The sequence below is a fragment of the Monodon monoceros genome, unplaced genomic scaffold (genome assembly GCF_005190385.1).
Source record: "Monodon monoceros isolate NGI ecotype Baffin Bay Population unplaced genomic scaffold, NGI_Narwhal_1 Super_Scaffold_9, whole genome shotgun sequence".
In the NCBI taxonomy this organism is placed as follows: Eukaryota; Metazoa; Chordata; class Mammalia; order Artiodactyla; family Monodontidae; genus Monodon; species Monodon monoceros.
The window spans coordinates 14,942,187-14,969,184 of record NW_021703786.1 but is presented as its reverse complement, the minus strand read 5'-3'; the positions used below and the strand labels follow the sequence as shown (position 1 = coordinate 14,969,184).

The following is a 26,998-nucleotide window of genomic DNA, read 5'->3' as shown; positions in this document are numbered from 1 at the left end:
TGGACGTCAGAGCCCCTTCTCCTCCCTCGCCCGCGTCCACCGAGCAGCGTCCCAAGTGAGAGCGGGATCCCGACTCCAACCAGGGCCTGGGCGGGGTCGAGCGCTCCGCCCCGGGAGCGGGGCTGCCACTAAGAGCCCTGGCCTGCGGGGGCCGGGCGTCCTGGGCACCCGGGATTGGCGTGCCGGCAACCTTCTCCCGTCGTGCACCGGGGCGCCGGCCGCTCACCCGGAAGGAGAAGCCTAGAGTCTTACCGTAGAGTGGGGCACTGGCGGTGTTGCTGTGGGGAGTGGGTTCTGCTCTCAGGTGAGGGGGCGTGGGCGGGGCCGGGGGGAGTGGGTGCTGCTCTCAGGCGAGGGGACGTGGGCGCTACGCTTAGGCTGCGGGCTTGAGCGTCAGCAGTGGCGCTTAGGGTGGCGACCTCGCTGGCCATCCTAGAGAACGAGCGGTCTCACCTCCCGGGATGAAGGCGGGTGCTTACTTGGGATCCAAGGAAGGAAACCCGGCTTTTCCATTTATTTTTAAAGTATAAAGCATCTTTCCTTCCCACTCCCCAAGTTTAGTAGGCAAAGGGGAATAAGGACCACGTGGCCTTTTTGCTCCTAGTTCGTTAGGAGTACGGGGTGTGTGTGTGTGTGTGTGTGTGTGTGTGTGGCCGGAGTAAAAGAGTTTGGCTACATTTACCCAAACACTAGGACTAGGAGTAATGGCAGGTATTTTACGGGGACACAGAAGGCTCTTGTGCTAGACTGTGGTTGCCTTGTTACTTAACCTGCAAGTGGAAAGACTGGCAAGTTACACATGAACAAAAGAATGGAGCAAAGAATAGGCAGAGCTTGGTCAGACAGGGGAGCTGCTTCTACCACCTGTGGGTGTTTCGGAAGGAGAGCTTTTTGAGTTGCCATCTGGCACCAAAGGGCTGAAGAATGAGTAAGAAAGGATGGGAGTCTCGGTGGCTCAATATAAAAGTTATCACCTGATTTGTTTTTTTAACATGTCTTTTTAAGTAGTTTAAATGGGAGTGAAAATGGTGGAGCTGAAGCCTTGAACTGCTGCCTTGAATTGTTTAGACATAGGAAAGCTTTACAAGGAATCTACTTTGTAAACAGCAAACAGCTGGATTTTACCCGGAGATACTGGTGCTGGTACAGGTGGAGAAAGTAAAGGAAACTTCACATGTGATTGAAAGGGCCCAGGAAATGTAGCTAGCGCTGAGTGAGTTGCATTAAGTAGCTGAGAGGATCACTGACTCTATCCTTAGTTGGATGACACATGGATGCATCTCCCAGATCATACTGCTAAAATTAAGAACTTCCTCCTTCCCCTCCAAGGGTAGAAATGAGCTTCATTTCCTCCTGAGGAGTGGCACCTACAGGGAGGGAGCTGGGAGAATAGTAGTTGCTAGAAATTATTACTTGAAGTATAGGTTTTTGTGTTTGTTCCATTGTTTTTAAGGAAAGTTACAATTGAAACATTTTGAGTGCCCTTTAAACTTAGTTTTAAGTATATAGCGTCTTGGGGGGTCCTAGGCTTTTTTTAAAGCCAGTTTATAGCTATTTGTTTCTAAGTGGTATAAGCCCCAAAGGAGAGGAGCTTGCTCTCGGAGCCTTAGGCAAACTCTCCTTGAGCCTGAGAATGATGACCATTTAGTTACTAAATTATGGTTCTGAATTTGGCAAACCTTTCAAGGCACTGGAGATGTGTGAGCTCTACTGAGGTGTGGATTTCCTTGTCATCATCTCTCCTATGGTTACTTTTGTGGAAAGACACTTCAGTGTATTTAACTCTGCTCTTGTGCTGGCAAGTTACCAAATGCCTGAAAAGAGAAGAGAAAAAAATTTTTTGTTTAAATCTTAGGAGGTTAATTGTTCACAGTGAGTTGGCCTGCTGTTTTTGATCACAGCCATTTGCTTACATCCAGGATGTTATACATCAGTTGTTACGGAATTGGGATTTCTCGCCTTTCAGTTCAGGACCCCTTTGCAGTGGTGACTGCATCAGCTGAAAAATCAGAATGTCAGCAAGAATACTGTTGAAGATGGCATTGCAACCACAGAATTACCAGTTTACTCGACTGTGTAGCCCAATTTTGTCATATATCGTGCAGCTTCATCTCTGCGTGCAGTGTCTGTGTGTGAAGAGACCTTCTGGTATGCTGAAAAAGATTGGAAAAGCTGTGTGCTCTGCTAATTTTATGGTGTAAATGAGTTCCCCTTCTCTTGAAATGTTAGCCGTGTGAGCACAACATAAGGAAACTCATTACACACTCTTCTAACGGTAAGGCAGAACTAATAAGAGAATGTGTTTAAAATTAATTGTGGGACTGTAAAAATGAGTGGGTGTGTAAATGGGCATGGGGAGAGGAGAGGGAGAGCTCAGAGATAGCCTTGTTTTCCCAGGAGCCAGCCTGGATCATTTGTTGGCAGTACATATTGGCTGAAGTCAGTTTTCATTTCAAGGTAAATTGGAAAGGGAAATTAAACCTTATTGTTCCACTCTTAAGAGAGGAGAATGGGGTGGAGGCGGCAGCCAGAGTGGATGCTGTTGGAGTGGTTCTAGGAGTAAAAAGATCAGTGCTGTATTTTAACAGAAGGTGACATCATGGGCGCCTTTGGACTTGAGTAACCCTGGCTGCAGCCTTCATGGTCCCCTTGTTGGAGTGGGTGATGTTGCTGCACATGTAAACTGCCACACTGGGGGAAATCAGTGGCTTAGGCTTTAATGAATCTTTGCAAAGGAGTGGAAAACATCCTGAGTCGACTTGTGCAGCTGTGGGGTGCTTGGGCAGTGGTATAAACCGCATGTCGAGAGAGGAAATGATCAGAACCATTGGCTTGGGTTCTGGAGATGGGATTAGATAAGGGAAGGTCACAACTGGGCAACCCACTCAGGTGCCCCCAGCACTCTCCAACTCTGAGATCTGTCTCTGGGGCGGTGACTGACTGTGCTTAGCAAGACAAAGAGAGACCTAGGAGCAAAGGCGTTTGTGGGGTTTTGGTTGTCTCTAAACAGCCGGGAGGGGGCAATGTTAGGTTCACTTAGAGAGCTGTGCTGTGTGTGCCCACAGACACTGCTGTGCCTGCAGTTCTCAGGCAGAAAGGTTTTATGACTCAGCCTGCCTGTTCTGGCTGCCTGAGGCGACAGTGTGTAGACCTGAACATGTTTTGGCTAGAGGTGGCCTGGTTCAGGGTCCCCGCCATGGTCTGAGAAGGGAGGCAAATCCTCCAGGGCTTTTAGCTTGGCACCTAGCTCACGTAGGGGACTTTTTTTGCTTCCTCTTAAGTTTTACACAAGAACAAAAAAGTTGCCTGGATTTCCCCAGGGGGGTGTCGATTAAAAATTTTCAGGGTCGGGCTTCCCTGGTGGCGCAGTGGTTCATGCCCCGGTCCGGGAAGATCCCACATGCCGCGGAGCGGCTGGGCCCGTGAGCCATGGCCGCTGAGCCTGCGCGTCTGGAGCCTGTTGCTCCGCAACGGGAGAGGCCACAACAGTGAGAGGCCCGCGTACCGGAAAAAAAAAAAAAAAAAAAAATTTCAGGGTTTTGTCCTGGCCAAGAGAGAGAAGAGTAGACGCATACTAACAGTGATTGATCCTGTGTCTTCTGTCCCTCATCAGATGTTTTCTTCCAATGGGCTTTTGGTGTAGAATGTTGGAGAACCAAGAGCAGGAGGTAAGCATGTGGTCTCTGGGCAACAGGTGGGTAAATGTTTGAGGGGATTTGGGAGATTCAGATATTGCTTGGTGGTGTTCTTCTGACACTAATACCTTGGTAGTTCTGATGAGCTCAAGGTCAAGCCAGAAGAGGGAAATCAGTAGTAAAGGCATTACTGGGAAATGAGGTTCCATTTTCACTAACTTTTCCATTCGTTGGAATGTACTAGAATGTAAGCTTCATAAGGGCAAGGCTTTTTGTCTCTTGTTCTTGTTCTACCCTAGTGCCTTAGCACAGTGCCTGCCACATACAGGGTGGTCAATAAATATTTGCCGAATTGAATGAATAAATGAACAAATGGATGAAAGTTGGTGTTGAGTGGAAAAATCTGGTAACCTTTGTGTCGAGGCCACCTTACTGTGTGGCTGTGCTGAAGCTGAAGGAGCATTTCTTCCCTCCAGGAGGTGATCACTGTGCGTGTTCAGGACCCCCGCGTGGAGAATGAGGGCTCCTGGAATTCTTACGTGGATTATAAGATATTCCTTCATGTAAGTCCATCCAATTTTGATAGTGGGGTCAGCACCCTCCAGGGCTGAGGGCCAGTCTTGAGGCAGAATCTGTTTATGGTTGTTTTGACAGAAGTAAAGGAGGGAGGAGAGGAAAGAGAGCCTGGGGTTTGCCTGAGAGTTGTTTTCAGGCTGCCTGGTGGCATCTTGCTCTGCTTGGAGCCCTCGATCAGGACTGTGGCCTGGTGGCTTGGGTCCTTAGTGAGAGTGACGATGGGGAGTTCATGTGAACTTGGGCTTTTTCCACTAAAGCCTTTTCATGTGCTGCCTCCTGTAGACCAACAGCAAGGCTTTTACTGCTAAGACATCCTGTGTGCGTCGCCGCTACCGAGAGTTTGTGTGGCTGAGAAAGCAGCTACAGAGAAACGCTGGTTTAGTGTGAGTTTGCTCTTGTTTTCTTCTTGGGTCTGAGACTGGCTTTTTAGGTGCTTACTTGGCAACTGGAATTTACAATGAAAAAAGCTTGGCAACTTGCCAGGTACTGAGGCCATTGAGAAATGTATTCTTAAATTATGTTTTCAAGTCAGTGAAAAAAGTAAGACAGCATTCTTATTTCTAATATTTTGACCTAACAAAGCCAAATAAATCTAAAAAATATTTTTCTTTTTTAACATGCATAGGGCTAAATAGTCTAGGGCTAAAGAAAGGTACTGCTGGCTTTTTAAGTGTGCTTCACTGGTTATGAGAAGCTTTTTAGCATCTGGAATAAATTGACAGGTGGTGTTCCCGTCCATTTGATATATAAAAATAGTGATTATTTTTTTCTTTTTTGTGTAGAGACCTCTATCCAGAGTTATAACAGACTGAGAGCCTTAGGAAAAGCAGTAGTGTTCACTCCTCACCTGCATGCTTCAAATAAGTCCTAAAACTTGAGACAGTTTAGGACAGTGATTCCACCACAGTGTGGCCACTGAATGCTCTGGTGACCCTGTTGATGACGTAGCCAGTTAGTTAACGTGTGGGACTGATGGGGCCATTGTCATGGGTCAGGCCCTAATTAGCCAGTTGGAACTTCCTCTGAACAGACCCTGCATCCTCTAGTCTGGCCTGCCATTTTTTTTTTTTTTTTTTTGCTGTACGCTGGCCTCTCACTGTTGCGGCCTCTCTCGTTGCGGAGCACAGGCTCTGGACGCGCAGGCTCAGCAGCCATGGCTCACGGGCCCAGCTGCTCCGCGGCATGTGGGATCTTCCCGGACCGGGGCACGAACCCGTGTCCCGTGCATCGGCAGGCGGACTCTCAACCACTGCGCCACCAGGGAAGCCCTGGCCTGCCATTTTTAAAGCATGTGCCATGCTTCACAGGAGAGGCTAGGGAGGCTTGAAGAGTTTGTGGATTTTGCTGCAACTCGACTACTTTCAGAAAATTCCAAGCATGTGACCTTCCAGGGCTGGAGAAGGTAGTCTTAATTTACACAGAAGGACCCAGCATTCTCCATGTCTCTGTGTCCAAGTTTCTTCCTTTTTCAGTAATAGTTGATGGTGGGAATGGGTTTTGTAAACAGTGTAATCTAGCAGCATGGAGTTTTTAAGTCATAGACTTGGTTCAAATACCAACTCTGCTGCTTACTTACTAGCTGTGTGACACTGGGAAATTTACTTAACTTCTCTGTTTCTATTTCCTTACCACTAAAATGGGGACACTAATATCTTTCTCATGGAGTTTTGGGGAGTATTAAAGGAAGTAAGGTTAAATTAAAACATTTACAGTGCCTGACACACTCATGCAGTCAAGTCAGTGTTAGCCTCCTTCCCCTGCCACCTTATTAAATGCTGTTTGTATTGATTTGCACCTCTTTTTAGGGCATTTCCTTGATCAGGGACTGGAATGACTGTCTTGGATGTTACTTATCTTGGGCATGTTACATTATGTGATCCCACAGGCCTGTACCTGAACTTCCTGGGAAGTCAACCTTCTTTGGCAGCTCAGATGAATTCATTGAGAAGCGACGACAAGGTCTGCAGCACTTTCTCGAAAAGTGAGTGGACTTGGCGGGCTAGCACTTGCCTCCTGGGGAGGGGCCGGGGGGTGAGGTGTGTGTGCCGAGCAGGATGGCCCCTGTGAACATACAGGCACATTTGTGTCAGATGCCTTTCTTGCACCCTTGTGCCTTCAGTGCTCACTCAAGCCACAAGGCCTTCAGAGGATGGGGCTGGGGAAAGCCACTGCTTGGGGTGATGCTCTGTGTTGCCCTACCTGTGTTTGCCCCAGGGTCCTGCAGAGTGTGGTCCTCCTGTCAGACAGCCAGTTACACCTCTTCCTGCAAAGCCAGCTCTCGGTGCCTGAGATAGAAGCCTGTGTCCAGGGCCGAAGCCCCACGTCCGTTTCCGATGCCATTCTTCGCTATGCTATGTCAAACTGTGGCTGGACCCAGGAAGAGAGGCGGGGCTCCTCTCACCTGGCTAAAGGAGACCAGCCTAAGAGGTAACTGAAGTGCTCTATTTTGAGACACCAGTGGCTAGGATTATTGTAACCTGGGCCAGTGAGGTGTCCATTGGTAGAGAAAGCAGTAAGGTCACAGCGTCAGTGGCCTTTCAGAAGGGCCTCAGCCTCCTTGTGCATGGTTCTTTCATTCCATGCACAAAGGTCTTGTTTCTTTACTAACTCATCCCTGGGGAGCGTGCTCTCCTATTGGAACCTGAGGAGAAAGAAGAGAAGGATTTCTAATTTGTTTTGTTCTTTATCCTCTCCCCCAACCCCCGTTTTCTTTTACTTTTTTTTTTGAATAAAGTGCATTGTTCTTTTTTTAATTAATTTTTTAAATAGCATTAGATCTCTCTCTTTTTCTAATTTATTAATTTTTGGCTGCGTTGGGTCTTCGTTGCTCCGCGCGGGCTTTCTCTAGTTGCGGCGAGCGGGGACTACTCTTTGTTGCGGTGTGCGGGCTTCTCATTGCGGTGGCTTCTCTTGCTGCAGAGCATGGGCTCTAGGCGCATGGACTTCAGTAGTTGTGGCATGTGGGCTCAGTAGTTGTGGCTTGTGGGCTGTAGAGCGCAGGCTCAGTAGTTGTGGCGCACGGGCTTGGTTGCTTCGCGGCATGTGGAATCTTCCCGGACCAGGGCTCGAACCCGTGTCCCCTGCATTGGCAGGCAGATTTTTAACCACTGCGCCACCAGGGCAGTCCCTCATTTTCTTTCTTTCTTTCTTTTTTAAAAAATTTATTTATTTTTATTATTTAATTTTTATCTTTGGCTGTGTTGGGTCTTCATCGCTGTGCGCGGGCTTTCTCTAGTTGCAGCGAGTGGGGGCTACTCTTTGTTGCGGTGTGCTGGCTTCTCATTGCGATGGCTTCTCTTGTTGCAGAGCACGGGCTCTAGGTGCGTGGGCTTCAGTAGTTGTGGCACACAGGCTCAGGAGTTGTGGCTCGCGGGCTCTAGAGCGCAGGCTCAGTAGTTGTGGTGCACGGGCTTAGCTGCTCCATGGCACGTGGGATCTTCCCGGACCAGGGCTCGAACCCATGTCCCCTGCATTGGCAGGCGTATTCTTAACCACTGGACCAGCAGGGAAGTCCCCCCCATTTTCTTTAAATAACAACTTTATTGAGATATATTTACATACATAAAGTTCACCCTTTTAGTGTACAATTCAGTAGTTTTAGTTTATTCACGAAGTTGTTCAGCCATCTGTCACCACAGTCAATTCTAGAATGTTTTCATCACCCCCAAAGAAACCTTGTGCCCATTAGCTGTGACTCCCCATTTTCCCCAACCCCCAGCCCTTGGCAACCAATGTCTACTTTACTTGTCTATGGATTTGCGTATTCTGGACATTTCACAGAAACGGAGTCAGTCATACGGTATGTGGTCTTTTGTGACTGACGTCTTTCATTTATTACATTTTCACGGTGTGTCTGTGTTGTAGTGTGTATCAGCACTTAATTCCTTTCTACGGCCGAATAATATTTCTTTGTATGGAGAGACCTCCTGTTGTTGTCCATTCATTTTTGTTTACCTGTTCATGCCCTTAGTTTCCCTTTCCCTCTCTTTTCCAGTTGCTGCTTTCTCCCAAGATCGGGCAGGAGGACCTCTCTCTCACCGCCTCCTGGGGAAGAAAAGGACAGTTTCGAGGTGTGGGCTCCTGTTGTTGACTCTGAGGCTCCTTCCTTGGAGAGCCCCCCTCTCCCACCTCCCTCCTTTCCGTCATGCTGTGGTTTTGCAAGACCTGATGAGGGAATCTCTGCTCCTCAGCCTGTGAGGAGGGCCATGGGAGGGGACCGTGCAGTGCGTTTGGATCCTGGTCAGTTGGAAACAGTTTTGGAAAAGTGAGCTCTGCTTGGAGCTCTGGGTTCTGCTCTGAGGCGGATGAAGGAGATGTGGGCCGGGAGACTTGCTCGGGTGGGGCTGGGCCCAGGCCGGTGGTGGGGAGGCTGGGCTGCTTTGTGTCTTACCGTGGCCTCTGCTCGCGCTGGTTGCGTGGAGGTCGGTGACAACTCGTCAGGCTTCTTCCATAGAAACAGACACAGTGCGGATGTTTATAAGTTAAGCACAAGGCGCAGGGGTTGTTGGTTCTGAACCACACCCCATATTTACTCTTCTGGGAGCTGAATTTCTTTAGATGTTTGTTAACAGGCCTAGGAGCATTGTCTCAGGTGACTGGTTTTGGGGACCTGTAGGTGGCAGATTTTAAGCTGCCATATTGAATATTGTTCAACAGAAATGCTTGTGTCATTGTATTCCCACTGGCTCTATTTTTGCTGCAGCCCCTGGAGCACTTAGTTTCTGGGAGGCTGGCCTCTTGCCTACCTCCTTGCATGGACAGGGAGGTGAATATTCTCCCACCTCCTTGCTTTTCCTCCACTAATACCACTGAATGGAACGGTGCTGTGACTCCTGTCACTGGGGTTTCCTGCGCATCCCAGGACCTCGGCCTGGCTTTATGGGGCCAAGACCCATGAAATAGCTCATGGCCATCCATGAAAGAGAAGGGTTTGGTCACAGCCATAGGAAAGGGACCAGTTCAGGGGCTTTGTTTTGGAAAGGATGCCCTGGGCTGTCACCGTCTCTCTGGTTATAAAGCGGAGACGCGTCTGTCTTCTCTGCAGGGCAAGCATGGGCTCCTTTCTTTTTTGAATCCTTTTCTTCTCCCTTAGTAACAGCTCCCTGCCCCCAGGCTTCAGCCACCACGTGTCCCTCCGCTGTGTTGCCGTATGTTCAATCCAGTGGGGTGCAGGGGCTTTGTTTCTGCCTGGAGAGGGGGCTCTGGGGATGGAGATGAGGAACAACACGCCTTCCTTCAGACAATGAGGCATTCTGCCCTCCTGCTGCCGTAATTCTCTCCTCTGAGAGCCAGAGCTGGTAGGAGATGAGTGCCGCTGGCACTCTGCCCTGCCCTGCCCTTGGGTTTGTGTGTGTGGTTCTTCCCCTTCTTGCCCGCTTCTCCCTCCTCTGGCCATCGCACCCTGTCTCTGGGCTCTTTTACTACCAGCCTATGCTATGGGACTGTCATGGCATTTAGTTCAGAGTTGAGGGGTTTTGGCTTGAAATAAAATTCAAGTATTTAAGACTGTTGTTGCAGTTGGTGTCTAACAAGCTGTAGCAGTGGAGGAGGGAGTGAGGGCTGGCAGTAGTTACTTTCATAAATCATGAATTTATCAGCGTGGAAATAATGGTTCAGAACCGTGCACGGCAGCTCTCCTGTATTGTGTGTGCAGCTCAAGTTCACCACTGGAGGAAGAATTGCCTTCCAAAGAGTCAGGATCCAGCTCCTCTCACAGTTATGGGCACGAACCTTGTTAGGTATAATTTACCTGATGCTGCTTCCGTCCTCGCAGCCTGTCTGAGGTGCCAGGTGCTGAAAGAGAAATAAAGTTTGTCAACAGGCAGATGCGGAGCCCTCGCTGGGACTCATTTCTCTTTCCTGCCCGCCTCCCCTGGGTCTCTCCTTTATATGATGCAGCAGAGCAAGGCGAGGATAGAAAACCTACAGAGGCAAATCCAAAATGTCAAAAGAAGTTCATTTAAAAGGGGAAAAAACTCCATACACAAACCTCACAAAAACCCGACAGATGCTAAGCTAATGGTATCCGCTCTGCCGATTGGTGGGGATGACTCATGAATATTAATGAGTCCAATGCTCCAAATGGTGCAGCTGTGAACCCAGCTGTGCTTGAAGCTCTCTGATTTCAAAACTTACCGACAGGAGCCGGAGGTGGTCTGTGTCAATTCCCTACTCAGCCAAAAAACAGCAAGCTGGGTTGGCCTTCTTCTGTTCACTCCTTTTCTTCCTGGAGTTGGTGCTCAGCAGCTAATTCTGCCAGCAGGGTAGGCTGCTGGGACAGCAGGAGCTGCTCAAAGACACGGATGCAATTTTTCTGACTCTTGGCTTTTTTTTTTTTTTTTGCTGTACGCGGGCCTCTCACTGTTGCGGCCTCTCCCGTTGCGGAGCACAGGCTCTGGACGCGCAGGCTCAGCGGCCATGGCTCACGGGCCCAGCTGCTCCACGGCATGTGGGATCTTCCCGGACTGGGGCACGATCCCGTGTCCACTACATCGGCAGGCGGACTCTCAACTACTGCGCCACCAGGGAAGCCCTCTTGGCTTTTTTAATGATCCATTATCAGCAGTGCATACAACAGCACCTCAGTTAATCTAAGGCCAGGCACCATCCCTGCACTGCCTTGTGCACAGTTGAGTGTAGACCATGGAAGGAGATGTCCTGAGAGGGGAAGAGTTTTTCTATGGGCCTGGAATTACCAGAAAAACAGCAAAGATGGATTTTTCTCTTCATCTAGGCAGTGCCATCTGCCTGTCTCCCATTTTGCTCTGTCCCTGTGTGTACTGAGGGCTGCCACCGATGACCTCTGTAGGGAAGATAGGGAACTACTAGGGGGAGTGGCCTATTGAGTTGTTTTGTAGAATGGAAGTATTTTTGGTTTGAAGTAGGTTCTGTGCCTGACTTATAGTTACCTAATTTTTTTTTTTTTTTTTTGGCTGTGCCATGCGTCATGTGGGATCTTAGTTTTCTGACCGGGGATTGAACCTGTGCCCCTTGCAGTGGAAGCACAGAGTCCTAACCACTGGACTGCCAGGGAATTCCCTAGTCACCTTTCTTCCGACAGCTAGTTTCGTGGTCCAAGTCTAGTCATCTGTTACCCAGGATAAGTGATCCCAATCTCATGGGTTTCCTTTTGTTTGGTGGAAGTGTGTGTGTGTGTAGGAGGAGATGGGTTTTCTTGTGTGAACATAGTAAGTTTCATATGCATCTTTTTTTTAAAAATAAATTTATTTATTTATTTATTTTTGGCTGCGTTGGGTCTTCATTGCTGTGTGCAGGCTCCTCACTGTGGTGGTATACTAGCTCTGTGTGTGTCCCTTCCCCTGGTGGCCTTGTTGGTGTGGGAAGCCAGGCCCACCAGCAGCCTGACCCGAAGCCCTGTAGCAGAAGGCCCAGGATAGTGAGAACCTGTGTTGGTTTGTTGGAGGCAATGCAACCTGCCTGCTATAAGCTATGAGACTTAGATATATTCTACCAATTAGGGCACATCTGTTAGCAGTGCTGAAAGGCCGGCACTGTCTCTTTAAGAGCCATCCCACTCCTCTCCTTGAGTGATGAGGGCTGGGGGCACAAGGGAGTCAGATGCTGATTAAACAGTCCTACTGCCGAGCTCTGTTAGAAAATTACTGTAATTATGATCTAGTCCCAGCAGAGGGATGAGTTCCAATCCTGCTAATAACCCTTCCAGGTGCCTCAGATTCAGGGCCCATGGGAGGCAGCATGGTTAGGCTCTGGATGGCAGCAGGGCCAGCAAAGGCCCTCCTGTCTGGCCTCTGCAGGCAAAGACAACAAAGGCACTGGACCTCTCATCCTCTCTTGGCAGTGGGTTTTGGTTGTCTTTTGTTTTATTTTTTTGATTCTTTTTTTTGCTGTACGCGGGCCTGTCACTGTTGTGGCCTCTCCCGTTGCGGAGCACAGGCTCCGGTTGTGCTCCTATTTTTTTGATTCTTGACAGAGCTCCTGGGAGTCATTTTGTATGAGAGAACTTTCCCCTAAACTAACACGAAGGACCAGGAAAATCACAGCCGCGAGATGACTGTTCTGACTCCCAACTTCTGCCCCGATCTGCAGCTGGCACCGCACCAGTCCCACACAAAGCGCAGGGAGCCAGTGCGGGCCCTTGCACCGCAGCTGCTTCTACACTGTTTCTATGAATCTGGGTTTCTTGCTCCGAAGTAGTACACAGTGTTAAACTCAGTCCTGATCAAGACTTTCAGGGCTCCCCTTTTAGATGTCTGCTACAGAAACAGGAAAAAGGATAGTTACCACAGGGACTCACTGTGATGCCGCTCTCTAAATCGGCAAGCACTGGTTTATTCATTTGAAAACATCATTCTTGTAGTGCAAATCTGCAGCAATGCAGGCGAGCAAATCTCAGATTCCTGTGGAGCGTGGGGGCTGGCTTCCTGGTTCTTAAACCCTGAGGAATTCATGACATTTATACTCTCTGTCTTCCCAACTTCATAAGCCTCTCTCTGTCACTGTAATCCAGTAGCTAAAGCCCAGACTTCTAGAAGGCAGGGCAGTTTCTCTGTACTTGGCCCTACGCACACCCAAATGCCCTGAGACAGTGGTTCTTCACCAGGGGTGGTTTTGTTCCCAGGGCACATTCGACAATGTCTAGAGACATTTTGGGTTGTCAGAATGGGTGGGGGGTTTGAGGGGAGTAGTACTGGCATCTAGTGGGTAGAGGCCAGATGCTGCTGCACATCCTACAGTGCCCCAAGAACATATAACCTGGCCCCAGATGTCAATAGTGCCAGGTTGAGAAGCCCTGTACTAATAGAATGAGGCAATAAGCTCTAAATCCCCCCACCGCCCCCAAACCTCCAATGCACTGCTTTGGTCGCAAATCTCCAGATGGCAGGTGCTTTCCTGGAGGTGGAATATATTAATGACAGGCTTAGCAGGGTGCCCACCGTGGGAGGCATCCAGTAAATGTAGGTGGTGTGCATGTGCCACCTTGGTGATTCAGGGCAGAGCAATGCCAGTGCCTGACTGTAGTTAAAAGGGAGGTTTTGTATCCTGTTTTCTGTTCCATGATCGCATGTGGGGCATAAAAGGTGCCCAGCTGCTCACCATCAGGCTAAGAGTGTCTACAGTGGACCCAGATGCCTTCTTTGAGGACCAGCAGTAGAAGCCTCTTGGAGCTAACTCCCATGGCAGGAGGCAGGGAAGTGGCATACTCTTGCCCAGTGCCACAGAAACGCTTCTCTCAGTGGCACTCTGCCAGGTGGCGGGTGGTGATGGGCCCCATGAGGGAACTGAACACACACAGCTGCTGATGACCAGCCAGCGCCCGAACAGCTTGATGTCAGAGACATCAGGTCTCTTGGAACAGCCTGGGCATCAGGAAAAGAAAGCCTAGTTGGCAGGGTTTTCCTAGGAGCCAGGCCTGCAGGGGAGAGGACTTCATTAGAAGGGATGTTGCCAAGCATCAGCCAGGAGAATCAGGCTGTCTCTATCTACTGCCCACTCTCCTGGTGACTAGGCAGCCCATTTTGCCTTATTTTTAGGGTGACCACTCATCCTGGTTTACAACTACCGTCATGGCATCCTTATTAATAATGCCCCCTTTCATTCTCAAAAGTGTCTCCATTTGGAAAATAAACTACATAGTTGCCTATTAATTGTATTTTAGTTTCCTCTAATACTATAGTTTTTTGGGGGGCGGGGGCATCATATTTAGAAAAGATATTTGTGCAAAATAGGCTGCATCTTAAAATATATCATTAATTGAATCTCAAGAGTTGCAAAAGGGTGGTCATCAATTCATACTAACTGAAAAGAAAAAGAAAAAAAAAACAGAAGAAAAACATATTTTCTGAACAGTTTTTGATAGGAAAATAGGGAGAATAATTCAGATCCCTTGAAGAAGAAAAATCTCTTTAGTTTTACGTTTCAGGCTCCCTACCCAATCTGTGTAAATTCTAATGGGAGATGAAATAGCTGGGCAGGAGGGAGGGGGAAGCAAGGGACTGTGGTAATCCACAAACTAGAAAATTAGTTTGAGTCACTGGGCTGTGTAGCAGGGATAATCCTCTATGTAGACAGCTGCTTTTTCTAAAGTCAGCTCCACAGATTTTGCTGGTGCTCTGGGAATTAGCAAATCAGTACCACTCAAGATTTATCCTTCCAGAGTTGCTCCTGGTGGAGAGACCTGCAGGGAGAGCTTCCTTTTGGCCAGAGGTTAAAGCACCTCTGTCCCTGACATTCAAGAGTTTTGTTCTCAAGATGAGAAGGAACAAAAGAAAAAAAAACGAAGAAGGAGGAACATACAAACATACGTTGGATTCTTTTTTTCCTTTCTTGCTTCTTTTTTTTTTTTTTTTTTTTGCGGTACGTGGGCCTCTCACTGTTGTGGCCTCTCCCGTTGCGGAGCGCAGGCTCAGCGGCCATGGCTCAGGGGCCCAGCCGCTCCGTGGCATGTGGGATCTTCCCGGACCGGGGCACAAACCCGTGTCCCCTGCATCGGCAGGCGGCCTCTCAACCACTGCGCCACCAGGGAATCCCCTCTTGCTTTTCTTCAACTCCCTTTCTCAGACTGATTTATAAAGGCAGGACTGCCCCCCCCTCCCCAGCCCCCCCCCCAACACAGACACATGCTTCATGACACCACTGCTTTATTGTGATGTAAGTGATTGGTGTGAAATGTGGATTTTGGAAATGTGTCACTGGAGGTGTCTCACTGCAACAGAACTCAAGTGATTCAATAAGCAGAGCGGCAGCCTGAGATTTTCAAGAGTCCCTCATTTCATTTCCTCTTCAACAGCAGATTTTGTGTGATTTTTGTTCAAGTCACCACCTTTCGGATCCTCAGTTTTGCCACTTGCAAAGACTAACTGATTACAAATAAGGTGGTGCAACTGAGCAAGCTAAGGTGCTAAAACAGTTAAGGATAACTTGAAATCTAGGCTATCGCTTACATATTATGTTTAGATAAAGTATCTAACAGGAGGGAGGACATTTAGTTGGCCCCTCTTTAAATAGAATCAAAATGTCTGGGTTTAGGGAATGAGACTTAATAGGAATTCTCTTCTCTTTCCCATTTTTATTCACCAGAGGGAAAAGATGTCGTTGGTTTTGAATTAAATACAGATTTCTAAGAGATATAACAGACCATTGTGTGGGAAAATTGAATACTGAGGTAATTGTAAAACAATGTCTGTGCTATTTTGCTATATGGATGACAGAGGAAACACACTGGAAAAATGTATTTTTAATGAAATGTAGCTGAAAGATTGCTTTCAGAGCATTTAGCATTCTCAGATTATCAGCTTGGATGAGGCAGGCCAAACTGTACCCACCTCAGGTCAGGTTATCCAGTGGAAGTCAGTAAGTTCTGTGTAAATTACTATATATCTGTGAAGGGCAGATATGCATTTGCTTCTTAAACATAGGATTTTAGCTTTCTTATTTTCTCTCCTTTACATAATATCAAGGGAGGAAAAGGGCCTCCCACCTCTTACCCTCTCCAGTTTCATGTGCTAGAGTAATTAGTGGCTTTTAAGAAGCCATCCTACATATAATGTGGTTAGTTAAGTGGTCTAATGCCCGTTATCCAGTTAGTCACAGGCAGTAAGGTGGGGATTTGGTTAGTGGAGTCAAACAGAGAAGCAGTAATCTGATTAGCCAGTTGCTTTCTGAGGCTGTTGGCTAAGATGGTGGCTGTGGAACTGAGCAGGTCTGCTGGGTGAGGTTTAGCTTCAGGCAGACTGTAGGAATCCACTACTTCCCAGAGGTCTCCTTTAGAACTTTCCCCTAACAGAGAATGCCCTTTGTCTGTAGATAGTCTCGAACTTGCACTACCTTTTCCAGCATGTTATAAGGTCAGAAATAGCCAGATGGCTATGGACCAGATTCCCAATTAGTCCATTTGTTTATATCTTTTAGGGCCAATCTCCTTTTTCCTCTAAGTTTTACAGCTAGAACGTGAGTGTGGTGCAGTAGACTGAGGTGCCAAAAGACCTTTGCAGTTTGGCAAGTTGCTGGTTTCCTCAGGTCTGGAGGTATAGAAAGGACTATTGCACTAAGGGGGTTTTGTTTTAAATACCAGAAGCCAATGGCCATGCCACTGAGAGAGTGTTGAACTGTGCAGTGGAGAAAGTACCTGACCTTGCTCCTTTTTCATTCCCCTTCTGACCCGGCCCCAGATACCCCCTCTTCCTCCTCTGGTTTCCCCTTTTCTGGTGTCTTAGTCATGGAGCGGTGGCACAGTGGTATTCTCTCCTGTTAGCCACCCAGCCTTCCAGAGTTGGGTCCCTGAGGGTTCTCTAGGGAGGGGGTTAGTTGGGCACAGAGGGGTTTCCGTTTGCTCCTTCCATGAACCACTTTAACAATGCCCATTGTCTTTACCTGTAGGCTGGGATTGGTGCAAAGGTTCCTAAAACGGAAGGCAATTGGTTCCCTTTGGTTCATCTGCTCATCTGCTGCCACCTAGTGGTTGCTTCTTCTTTGGCACCCTGTGTAAAGTGGAGGGGACGTTATGGACAGTTCTGTAGTGCCTTTTATCTCTTTTTTTCTCCCTTCCAGACTTAAATTGTTCCCTTTTGTTACTTCTTTATCCATCACATATAACAAAGCTTTCTTTTGTTTTACTCCTGGGTCAGAAAAATCTGGAAATGAATAGCTGGCATAGGATCTTTGGATAAACTTGGAATCCACTAACATCCCTGTTTGCTCCCAGTTTCTCTCTGTGGTGACATGAAATGGTGTCTTACTGCAGGGCTATGATATTGTTGTTAAGAGGTGAGGAAGGCTACTGCCAAGCCAGAACAGCTCTGAATAGAATAGGCAGCTTCGAAGATAAAATTTCTATAGCTGCTCAGTTGCCCATCTCTCAAAATTTCTTGTGTAGAAAGGCAATAATATAACTAAACCTTACTGAGCAGTAACTTACTATGTGCCAGGTGGTGTTCCAGGTACGTTACACGTTAACTCCTTTAATCTCCTAATGACCTGGTGAGATGGAGTATACCCCTTCTAAGGTGAGGAAATTGTGGCGTAAAAGGTCAAGTAACTTGCTCTTAGAGAACATATGTAGTATACAGGGAACTGGGACTTATTTCCAGGTTGTCTGGTCCTAAAGTTTATGGTTTTTTTTTCTGGGCTGCGCCTCGCAGTTTGGGGAATCTTAGTTCCGGTGACCAGGATTAAATCCGCGCCAGCAGTGAAAGCCTGAGTCTTAACCACTGGACCACCAGCGAATTCCCTCAAAGTTTATGTTCTTTTTTTCTTTTTTAAAGATTTTTTTTTTGGTGGACTATTTTCAAAGTCTGTATTGACTTTGTTACAATATTGCTTCTGTTTTATGTTCTTTGGTTTTTTGGCTGCAAGGCATGTGGGATCTCAGCTCCTTGACCAGGGATGGAACCCACACTCTCTGCATTGGAAGGCGAAGTCTCAACCACTGGACCACCGCCAGGGAAGTCCCAAAGTTTATGTTCTTAACCATTATGTTTTGCTGCCTCTTGAAGGCACAGATAACCCGAGTGCTAGGCACAGGCAACAGGAAAAGGAAACAGGGTCGTATAGACACAAGCCCTCCCCACAGCACTCCCTCAGCCTGCAGGACACAGTGGGGTTGTTAACTGAGGCCCAAAAGGGAACTCTCCCATGTGCTGACTCCAAAGACTCGCTTCTAGCCCTGTCTCATTTCAGACAGAGTGAACACAAAAGAAAAAAATAACAAGTAGGCAGTGAAAGGAAGTCTGAGAAGCCGACCAGAAACCAGGCAAGCCTGGGTTCCAGAGATGGTCCTGCCCTGAAAGACAATTGCAAGCCCTCTTCTTTGTTTGGGCTTTTGTTTTCTTTCAGGCTCTCCCTTCCCACTTGGTGGTTTTTGTTTGTTTGTTTTTGTTTGCTTTTGGCTGCGAGGCATGTGGGATCTTAGTTTCCTGACCAAGGGATTGAACCCACGTCCCTTGCATTGGGAGCGTGGAGTCTTAACCGATGGACCGTCAGGGAAATCCTCCCTTCCCACTTTGTTTGGAGGCGATACGAATACCCAGAGCCAGCACTTTGATACCAGTACAAAAAGAAACACAACACCATCACACAGGGCAAGGAACCAAATCTGAGGTTTATTCGTGCTTTTCAAACCAGCCAAAGCAACCAGCAACTTCTTCCTCCAAAGGTTTCTCTCTCTCTCACCTTCTCTGTGACAAGCCTGTGGAAAAGGCAGAAGTGGGTATGTGGAGATGTTTAGAGATAGGCTCAGCTATGAGGAGGCAAGTTTAGTAACAGGTCTGCTGAACATGCCTCTTCTCACTTGTCTCATTGATGGTTTACAGTTACTACACGGTGGGTGTCAGAGACTTGGGTCTCTTCTGTACAGGGAAGAGCCCATGATGTTGTTGGGCTGGATGGTACAGGGAGTGGGAGCGCTTGATCATCAGTTTCTTCATAAAGGTGGGGTAGAGAGAAGGGTACGTGTCCTAAAGGAGGAAAACTACACAAATTTACTTTTATGATTCAAAATATAGAAGATATAAAAGGGCATAGAGTAAAAAGTGTCTCCCTCCTGCCCTGTGTCACAGTCACGCAGTTTCTCTGTCGTTGGAGGCAACCAGTGTTATCCTCTTCTTTCTCCTTCCAGCGGTAACTCATACATATATAAGTAATTGGAGACTCCCTCTTTACACAAATGGAGCGAATTAGACCTACCCTTCACTGTTTTTTTTTTTTTTTTTTTTTTTGCGGTATGCGGACCTCTCACTGTTGTGGCCTCTCCCGTTTCGGAGCACAGGCTCCGGACGCGCAGGCTCAGTGGCCATGGCTCACGGGCCTAGCCACTCTGCGGCATGTGGGATCTTCCCAGACTGGGGCACGAACCCGTGTCCCCTGCATCGGCAGGCGGACTCTGAACCACTGCGCCACCAGGGAAGCCCTGCTTTTTTTTTTTTTAAACTTACCAACTTATCTCCTAATGTGGCATAGTATTCAGTTCCCTGAATTACTACAGTTACTTGGCGAGGTCTCTATTGAACATTTAGGTCATTTCCAATAGTTTGCTATTGCAAACAACCTTGTGTGTATATCATTTTGCACGTGTGCAAGTGTAGCTGTAGGATAAACTCCTAGATGTGGAATTGTTGGGTCAAAGAGAATGAGGAGATAAACAAGTTTGTCATGGAATAAATGACAGAGTGAAGTAGGGTGAATTTATTTAGATTTGACAAAAAAATCCCAAGCCTTCTGCATTCATGGCCTGGAAATGGAGTCCTCATTTGGAAAATCATAAAGTCAAACCTTGAGCAAGAGGCCCGAGCTGGTGCTTCATGATTGTACAGGGGCATCAGAGAGTAAGATCTCTCCTTATGTATTTTCCTCAATGAACCACTCAACTGCTGCTGCACACTAGAGTGGGCCCTGGTCTGAAAGATTCCAAGGCCAGTTTGTATCACTGTCACACATAACATCCTTCACCCCATCAATAAAGGCTGCTTCCATTTCAGGCCAGAAGATGGAGCTAGTGATATCATGCTAGCCTTGGTGTCCTCCATCACCATCCTAATTCTAATCCTATTGTTACCCCACCCAAAGCACTCACTCTGCTGTTTTAAAGTATGATGTGGTTCTTGCTGATAAAATGCAATCCATATTCTTTGTTACCTAAAAGTTAATTTGATTATGTTCCATAGGAATCCTCATACTGGATTCCTAATCTTTGCCAATCATATTGCAATACACGGGCATTTGGGGGAAATGGTACTCTGGATTTGAGAGCTGTGCGTAAAGAAACAGATCCATCCTTGTGGCACAAATTCCTAATTCTCCAATATTCATTCTCCCTTTTAAATTTATTAGTTCCACCACCGCCCGCCCCCCCGCCCCCCCGTCCCGGCCCGACCCTGCCCCACTGCACTTTTAAGCTGGACACAGATTCTACCTAGAAGAAAGCTTTCTTTGCAGCTTGGTGTCTCTGTATGTCCAAGTTCTGGCCAATGGGATGTAAGCAGAAGTGGTGTGTGCAACATCTGTGAAATGTCCTTAAAAGGAGAGGGTGTGCCCTTATCCTGTCATTTTCTCTTTCCTGCTGGGTAGGATACAGACATGATAGCTTGAACTGGAGCATCCATCTTGGGCCATGAGATAACCTGGGGAATGTTGACCACACACAGTGGGGCAAAAAGAGAAGGTACCTGGGACCTAGATACCTTGGATTACTTACCTCCAGATTTTTACAGAAGAGAAAAATAAATTTCTGTGTTAATTAATAACAATTAATCACTGTTATTTTGAGTTTTCTGTCACATGTAGTTGAACCTAATCCTGACTGACACAGTCGCTTGATTTAGGAAAAACAATTACAGCCTTATCTTCTTTCAATGGTGAATTACCAGCATCACTTTTGGAAATGAAGAAAAGCTACTTCACTGGCAACTCTCATCCTTCACAAAGAAACAAAGGCATGGCCAACAAATTCATTGTCAATAGTTCTGATACCTGGGCTTCATCTTTCTTCCACTTCAAAGGCGGTGGTGAGATACTCCTTTGGAACAATCCCAATGATGCTGTTCAGTTCTCCAACCCACCAGCCATACATGTTATATTCCTGAAAAATGACAAGAGGATGGTTTCAGTTGGAATTTAGTCATGCTTCTGTTAATCTTTGTTAATCTGTTACATGATCACATGGGAGATTCTGTTGGGTGGTTTCTTTGTAGACACTGTCAGTACAACTCATTAACACCCCTGATGGGATTACTAAATTTAAAAGTTATCTAGAAGGAAGAAAAACTGCTTTTCTTTTGCCATCTTTCTGTCTACATTGTAAATTTAGCACATTTGGTGCCATTGCTGAACCTAAAGAGCATGTCTTTTACCAAGCAGAGTGGAACGGCTCCTTTGGGGAAAGTTGGGCACACCCTAAAATGCCAGAGCACTGAAGTATTCAGGGAGTCAGGTCATAGTGCAAATCAATAATATTTACCAAGCACCTTCTATGTGCAAAGTGTTGTTTGAGTTCCCATGAGATGGATGATGAATCAGAACACTGCTTGCTCCCTGGGAGTTTACAGCATAGAGTAATGGGCTTCGGAGTCAGACAGACTGGGATCTTGTCCCCACTTGGTCATTTAGTAACCATGTGACCGGAGGGTCTCCTGGCTTTAACTTCCTCTTCTGTAAGAGTAGGGATAATATCACCCCTCTGTTGTGGGGAATATAAGTGACGCCGCAGACATGAAAACAATTCAAAGTGCCTGATACATAGTAGGTACTCTAAACATTAGATTCCTCCCCTGGAAGAGGTCAGAGGTTGACAGGTCCATCAATAATGACAGGCAGGACATAAGAGCCACAGGGAGGGGCAAACAAGAAAGGGAATGAGAGGGTTTAAAAGAAGGGTTTGAGAGTGGAGCTCACAGGGTTGAGAACGGAGCTCCTTGAATACAGAAGAGCTTCTCAAAAGCACAGCAGACGTTGAACATTATAGGACTATTCCTGAGAGCACTAGAACATGTTTTCCTTCTTTTGAAGGAAGTGAAATTTAGGAATACATGGAAAATATACGTATTCCAGTTCAACTGGATTTGGGTACCATGGAGCCAACTGTCTGCCTTTTGCCCACCTGGCTGCTGAGTTCTAGGAAAAAAAGAAAACCAGGTTGCTGACACACTAAAATTCTGGGTCAACTGGTTATCTTTTTGTTTCTTTTTGTTAGTGTACCTCCCCTCCTCTAACTCTGCCTCTCCCCTTCCTCTCAGCAGCTGACCTCTTTTCCACCTTCAAAGAGAAAAGAGAAGCCATCAGATCTGTCAGCCACCCAAACAGGAACTTACCTAATGTGCACTTGTAACCCTTCTGCTTTTGTTCTTAGAGACCAGGTTCTAAGAAGTCTGACCTCTGCCTCTAACGTAAATGGCTCCTTATGTCAGCACTGAAGTGTGTTCAAGTTTCTTTTGTCTTTGAAAATAATTATTTAGTCCCTAATGCATGTCTGCTTCCCATTTCGACTAGTCTATGCTGCCAATTCACAAATTTATTGAAAGAATTTATTTCACTTACTGCCCCAACTTCTTGCTTTCTATCCACTCTTCGAGCCACTCTCATGAGGCTTCAACCTCCGTCCTTCCACTTACGCTTCCTATAACCTCCTTATTGCTCAAATTCTATGAGCACTTTTCAATCCTTAATTTACTTCATCGCTCAGCATTGCTGGCACTATGGACCTTTCTTGAGGCATTTTCTTCTCTTAATTTCTATAATTATACTCTCCTGGATTCCATCCTACCTCCCTCTCTGGTTGCTTCTTTTCATTCTCCCCATCTTCCTCTATCCCTCCTTTTAATGTGGTTTTCCAGGGTTTCTGTCCTGGCCTTCTTCTGACTTGATGCACTTTTCTTGAGCAATCTTATACACCTCTGTGGTTTAGCCACCATGCCTGTATAAATGACTCACAACCATAGCTCCAGCCCAGATCTCTAAGGGTTGGATCCCAATACCCAAGTGCAAGTCCATCAAGCTTCTCAAACTCGCTGTGTCCTAAATTTAACCATCATCTTGCCTCTTTATCCATTCCCATTCACAGAGTATCTTGACCACCTGTGTTCTGTGTCTCAGTGAGTGATACCGCTATGCACTCAGTTACTCAAGCCAGAAACCCAAGAGTCATTCCCAATTTCACCCTCCTCTTCCAATCAGTCCTTGAGTTCTGTCAATTCTCTATCCAAAATGTTACTGGAATCCATCCAGTTCTCTCCATTCCCATTGGCAATAGCCTAGAGTTATGTCACTGTCACCTCTCCTGAGGACTACAGAAACAACCTCCAAATTGGTTTCTGTGTCTCCATTCTTGTTCTCCTCCAATCTGCTTTTCATTCTGCAGCCAGAATCTTTCTAAAAGGCACATTGATAATATCACGGCTCTGCTCGAAACCTTAGTGAGTTCCTACTGCCTACTGTCAACTTCTTAAAAAGGTGGACAAAGCCCTGCATGACCTAGTTCCACTCACTGCCCAGCATTGTCATTTATTCCCTAAATCTAGTCGACCCTTAGTAAAACAGAACTTGTCTTTGCTACTCCCATGGGCCTCAGGGTCTCTCACCATGGAGCCTTTCCTCTGCCTGTTTAGCCTCTACTTCCCTCCTCCCTTCCATAGGGCTGACTCCTAAGCAGCCTTCAGATTTCAATTCCTGAGTCTCTGTGGCCTCTCCAGAAGCCTCTCCTCGCCACTCTCTAAGTGAGGGCCCCAGCTCTGTGGTCCACAGCGCCTGTGCCCTGTGCCTCCCTGGAAATGAATCATCACGCTGCCTTGTATCTGATGGCCTTTGTCTCACTGCCAATCACTGGGTGGAAAGTTCTGTGGGAGATGGGACCTTGTTGGTTTTGTTTGCTCTTGTATTCCCAGCAGTCAGCATGGTGCTTGGCACAGAATGGGGCCCAAAAAAACTTTGTTAAATGAGGTTACAAAGAAATGAAGGGAACAGTGGGGATTTATACTCTCAGTTGAGCAGATTTAGTTACAACAAACTCCAAGATATTTCCTGGTGATTGAAATGGTTGTGGCAGGAAGAGAGCAATTGCCTTTGGAGACAGTTTCTCCAAATGGCTCCCTAAATACCATGAAGAGCATCTCAGATGCCATGAGAAGTGAAACTACTGAGCTTATCCTAAAAGGAACAGGGAATTACCTTTTAAAAATCTGTCATAAATAAATGAATGTGTCCCCTCCCCTCCCCCTACAGCACCTTCTCACTCCCACAGCACCTTCTCATTGCCCCCCTCCCCCAGGAGGGAGGCCAGCTTCCCCCTACAGTCTGCACCGCTGTATGGGAGAGTACCCAGAATTCCTCAGCCTATGCCTGTCAGGACATTTTATTTTATTGTTTTATTATTATTATTTTTTGGCCGTGCCACAAGGCTTGCAGGATCTTAGTTCCCTGACCTGGGATAGAACCCAGGGCTGGCAGTGGAAGTGCCAAGTCCTAACCGCTGGACCGCTAGGGAATTCCCACGGCAGGACATTTTAAAGCTCCTCTTGGTACGAGTTATGTTACTGTCCATTTCCCAACACCGAAGTCAGGGTAGTTTCTGCCTTAAGTTTTCTTGTAGGGTTGCCTTGCATTAGTACGTCGCTGCAGTGGCCATGTCGACAGGGCCTTGCTGTGCGGGGGAAACGCATACTCTTATCTTAAAAACTCTAGCTTCAGCTCTTCTGCTATCTCACTGGCAGAGGGTGGGCACCATGTTGTCTGACAGTCTTTTGATAAAAGTCAGCTTGCTTACACATGTGTGAGGTGTGGTCTTCTACTGCCACATGCTGTCATCTTCGTCACCTGAGGGGCTCAGCTACGGCATTCTCTCCCTAGGGACCGTTCAAGACTTCCGACTCTGACGCCCACTTGGCAGCATCCCCCTTCAGCCGTAAGGCCAGGAGTAGGAACAGAGCCTTGGGAAGGTGCTCTCTGCCAACTTGAAGAGGGTGCAAACGGGAAGCAGATGAGGCACAGCAGGACACCTGCAAAGGCCGGCTCCCAGTCAGTGCGCTCTTGTTCGAGGGGAGCACTGACCCTGCCGACCGCAGATGTGGCATTCTCACCACAGAGGTGGGAACTGGGGTGCGTGCAATCAACTCTCTGCCCTTCAAAACAAAAGAGCAAGCAGAAGTGTAAGGAGGATGGCACAGTCTCAGAGACCATATGCATCCTGCTATGGTAGCCTAGGAGCTTAATCAAAGCACCTACAGGTCTTGGGATCTGTCTTCCAGATTTCATCCCTTGGCTGGATACCCGAAAAAGGCTACAGGGCTGAGATGTTTAAAGCGTGAATGGAATATTTCTAGCCTTTTCTTCTTCTATCACTACCCCACCATGCATTGCTCCAGCCCAGTCTGAACACCACGAGGTACGTTAAAATAATTTCTACTTTGATGAATTGCTGGGGAGTCCACAATTGCTCATAATCAAAGGGAGAAAAATGCAAATGAGATCCGGCGGAGAACTATCACCACCAAACGTTTACTTCACTGCGCAGCGCCAAAAAGAATTAAAACAACATTAAACTCACAGCAATCATGCTTAAGCCCTCGTTTCCAAGTGCCAAATTGCACCACTCTGGATCATACAGATATTCGTTAATTATGCTAATTTTTATTAAACTATTAAAATGGAGAGAGTACTGGCTCAGCCAGGCAGACCCCAGCTCTGAATGAACTCTGCTCTTGTCTAGAGGTGCTAATTTACTGCATTTTTATTAAGTTGCTGATTCTTGGATTTTAGTTTTGGGATGGCAGAGAGAACTGAATTCCTGGTATCAACATTTTCAATAAAGTTTGACTTCTTTTTGCCCAGATGTTTGGAAGGACTGACTGGAAAAATGCCTGAGACAGTCCCAGGAGACCTGAAATCCTCAATGCGGAAGTGTTTCTACCTTCAAGGTGGGGATGCACACCTACAAGTGACAATGTTAGGGTATCAGAATTATACAGGCTCCCCACTCCGTAACTCTCTATTCTATACACTGTGTGTGGTAGAGCTAAGATGTTGATTATACAAACTGGTTAAGTGAAGATGATTTGGATAAGAATATAAAAAGCTATTTAAAAAAAACCCAAACCCCTTACATCAGTGCTTGCTTCTTGCCACAAAATCTTTTAAGAAGACTTACACTCAAAAATAGTATAATGTGTGGCTTGTTCTCGTCATAAATATTTCTAGGCTTGATCAAACATCTGTTTTCCTCAACATCAACCCTGCCCCACCTCCTTGAACCCCTCAGATGAAGGAGTCTTAAAAAACGAAGGTTGGCTATTTGGACTCCGTTATCTGGTTGGAGAAGCTATTGGCCTGGATGAGCAGAGTATTGAGGGAATCTGAAATAGGCACAGCGCTCACCATCAGCAACAATCAAAAGTGTTTATGGGGGCTTGCACACTGCCATAAAAGGATTTGTGCTGCTAATCTCCATCAACAAGGAAAAGAAACCCCTACCAAACGTGCCATAAAAAGAACAGCAAACTCTATAAACAAAAAGCAGTATGGCCACCAACCACGGGCTCGCCGCACAGCTTGACTCTGCCTCCAGTGGTTTCCTATTGCTGTTTATGGCTTCAAGACTATCATGGCCCTTCTCAGTGCTCCTCCTGTCACAGGGCCCTGAGTCCCTGTGTGGCTGCAAATACCCTGTCAGTAGGTGTCAGGGGATATCAGGGGGAAAACCAGCAGGCGCCTATCATAAGCCTTAAAAGAGATTAAATACCCTTACTCCATGATTGCTACATATTAATTTCTCTCCTCCCTGCTGGTTCCTATTTGTTTAAGCTCTTCCATGGCTCCCCTGGAGTAGCACAGACATGACCTGGAATGACCATCCAGTCTTGGGCTGAGAATTCAATTTCTAGGCTCAGTGAATCCTAGGCTTTTCCAACAAAAGGAAACCACCATCCTCTAGGGTACAGATTCTTAAACTGGAGTCTCTGACCCATGGCCTCTCTGTGGATGCATGTGAAGGGATCTTTGAACTCCTTAAAACTGGTGTAAAATTTGTGTGCATGTGTACATGTGTTTTATCCCTGGGGTGAGGCCCAGACCTCTCATCAGATTCTCAAAGGGTTTATGAACCCTCTACAGTTGACCAACCAGCACTTTAGGGGGAAAGTACAATGATCTTTATGGCCTGTATCTGCTCTTTGGCCCAGTGTGGGCATCTCACCCCTACCCCCACTTTTAAAAAACAGTGGAAGGAAATCAAGAATCCTGCCATTCTGGGTTTCCAAGGCTTCAGCCTTCCAGCTGCCAAGTCTATTCCTTCTTCAAAGGCTGACCAAGCTTGCTTATCCCTTCTTAAG

The 26,998-nt window shown here is 46.9% G+C and overlaps 3 protein-coding genes across 6 annotated transcripts in view; 1 reads left to right on the top strand and 2 right to left on the bottom strand.

Moving 5' to 3' along the window:
- Positions 1-6,534, bottom strand: part of CBX1 (chromobox 1) — a 37,543-nt gene extending 31,009 nt beyond the window's left edge. Inside the window, exons 1-2 of the mRNA XM_029211421.1 lie at positions 6,411-6,534; positions 6,105-6,272 (exon numbers count right to left, since the gene is read on the bottom strand). The gene's annotated coding sequence lies outside the window, so the exon portion shown is untranslated. The remainder of the gene's footprint in view (positions 1-6,104; positions 6,273-6,410) is intronic.
- SNX11 (sorting nexin 11) lies at positions 224-25,151 on the top strand. 4 transcript variants are annotated; one of them, XM_029211414.1, is made up of 8 exons: positions 224-304; positions 1,920-2,275; positions 3,614-3,668; positions 4,112-4,198; positions 4,494-4,594; positions 6,097-6,192; positions 6,426-6,638; positions 8,206-9,714. In XM_029211414.1, exons 3-8 carry the CDS (start codon positions 3,627-3,629, stop codon positions 8,477-8,479), a joined length of 813 nt encoding a protein of 270 aa, XP_029067247.1. In that variant the 5' UTR covers positions 224-304; positions 1,920-2,275; positions 3,614-3,626; the 3' UTR covers positions 8,480-9,714. The 4 variants fall into 4 exon arrangements, with proteins under 4 accessions (XP_029067247.1, XP_029067249.1, XP_029067250.1 ...); XM_029211416.1 differs by lacking the exon at positions 224-304 and having other exon boundaries at positions 371-2,275; XM_029211417.1 differs by lacking the exons at positions 224-304; positions 1,920-2,275 and adding an exon at positions 2,314-2,457.
- SKAP1 (src kinase associated phosphoprotein 1) overlaps positions 16,022-26,998 on the bottom strand; it is a 278,254-nt gene continuing 267,277 nt past the window's right edge. The window contains exons 12-13 of the mRNA XM_029211413.1: positions 20,655-20,763; positions 16,022-18,375 (exon numbers count right to left, since the gene is read on the bottom strand). Of these exons, the coding sequence (XP_029067246.1) occupies positions 20,662-20,763 (102 nt within the window). The 3' untranslated portion in view covers positions 16,022-18,375; positions 20,655-20,661. The remainder of the gene's footprint in view (positions 18,376-20,654; positions 20,764-26,998) is intronic.

Excerpts from the sequence above, each read along its gene's own strand:
- SNX11 (XM_029211414.1), top strand. The coding sequence starts at position 3,627 with ATGGGCTTTTGGTGTAGAATGTTGGAGAACCAAGAGCAGGAG. Across the intron at positions 4,199-4,493 it reads ATTATAAGATATTCCTTCAT|ACCAACAGCAAGGCTTTTAC; the intron begins GTAAGTCCATCC and ends TGCCTCCTGTAG. Across the intron at positions 6,193-6,425 it reads CTGCAGCACTTTCTCGAAAA|GGTCCTGCAGAGTGTGGTCC; the intron begins GTGAGTGGACTT and ends TGTTTGCCCCAG.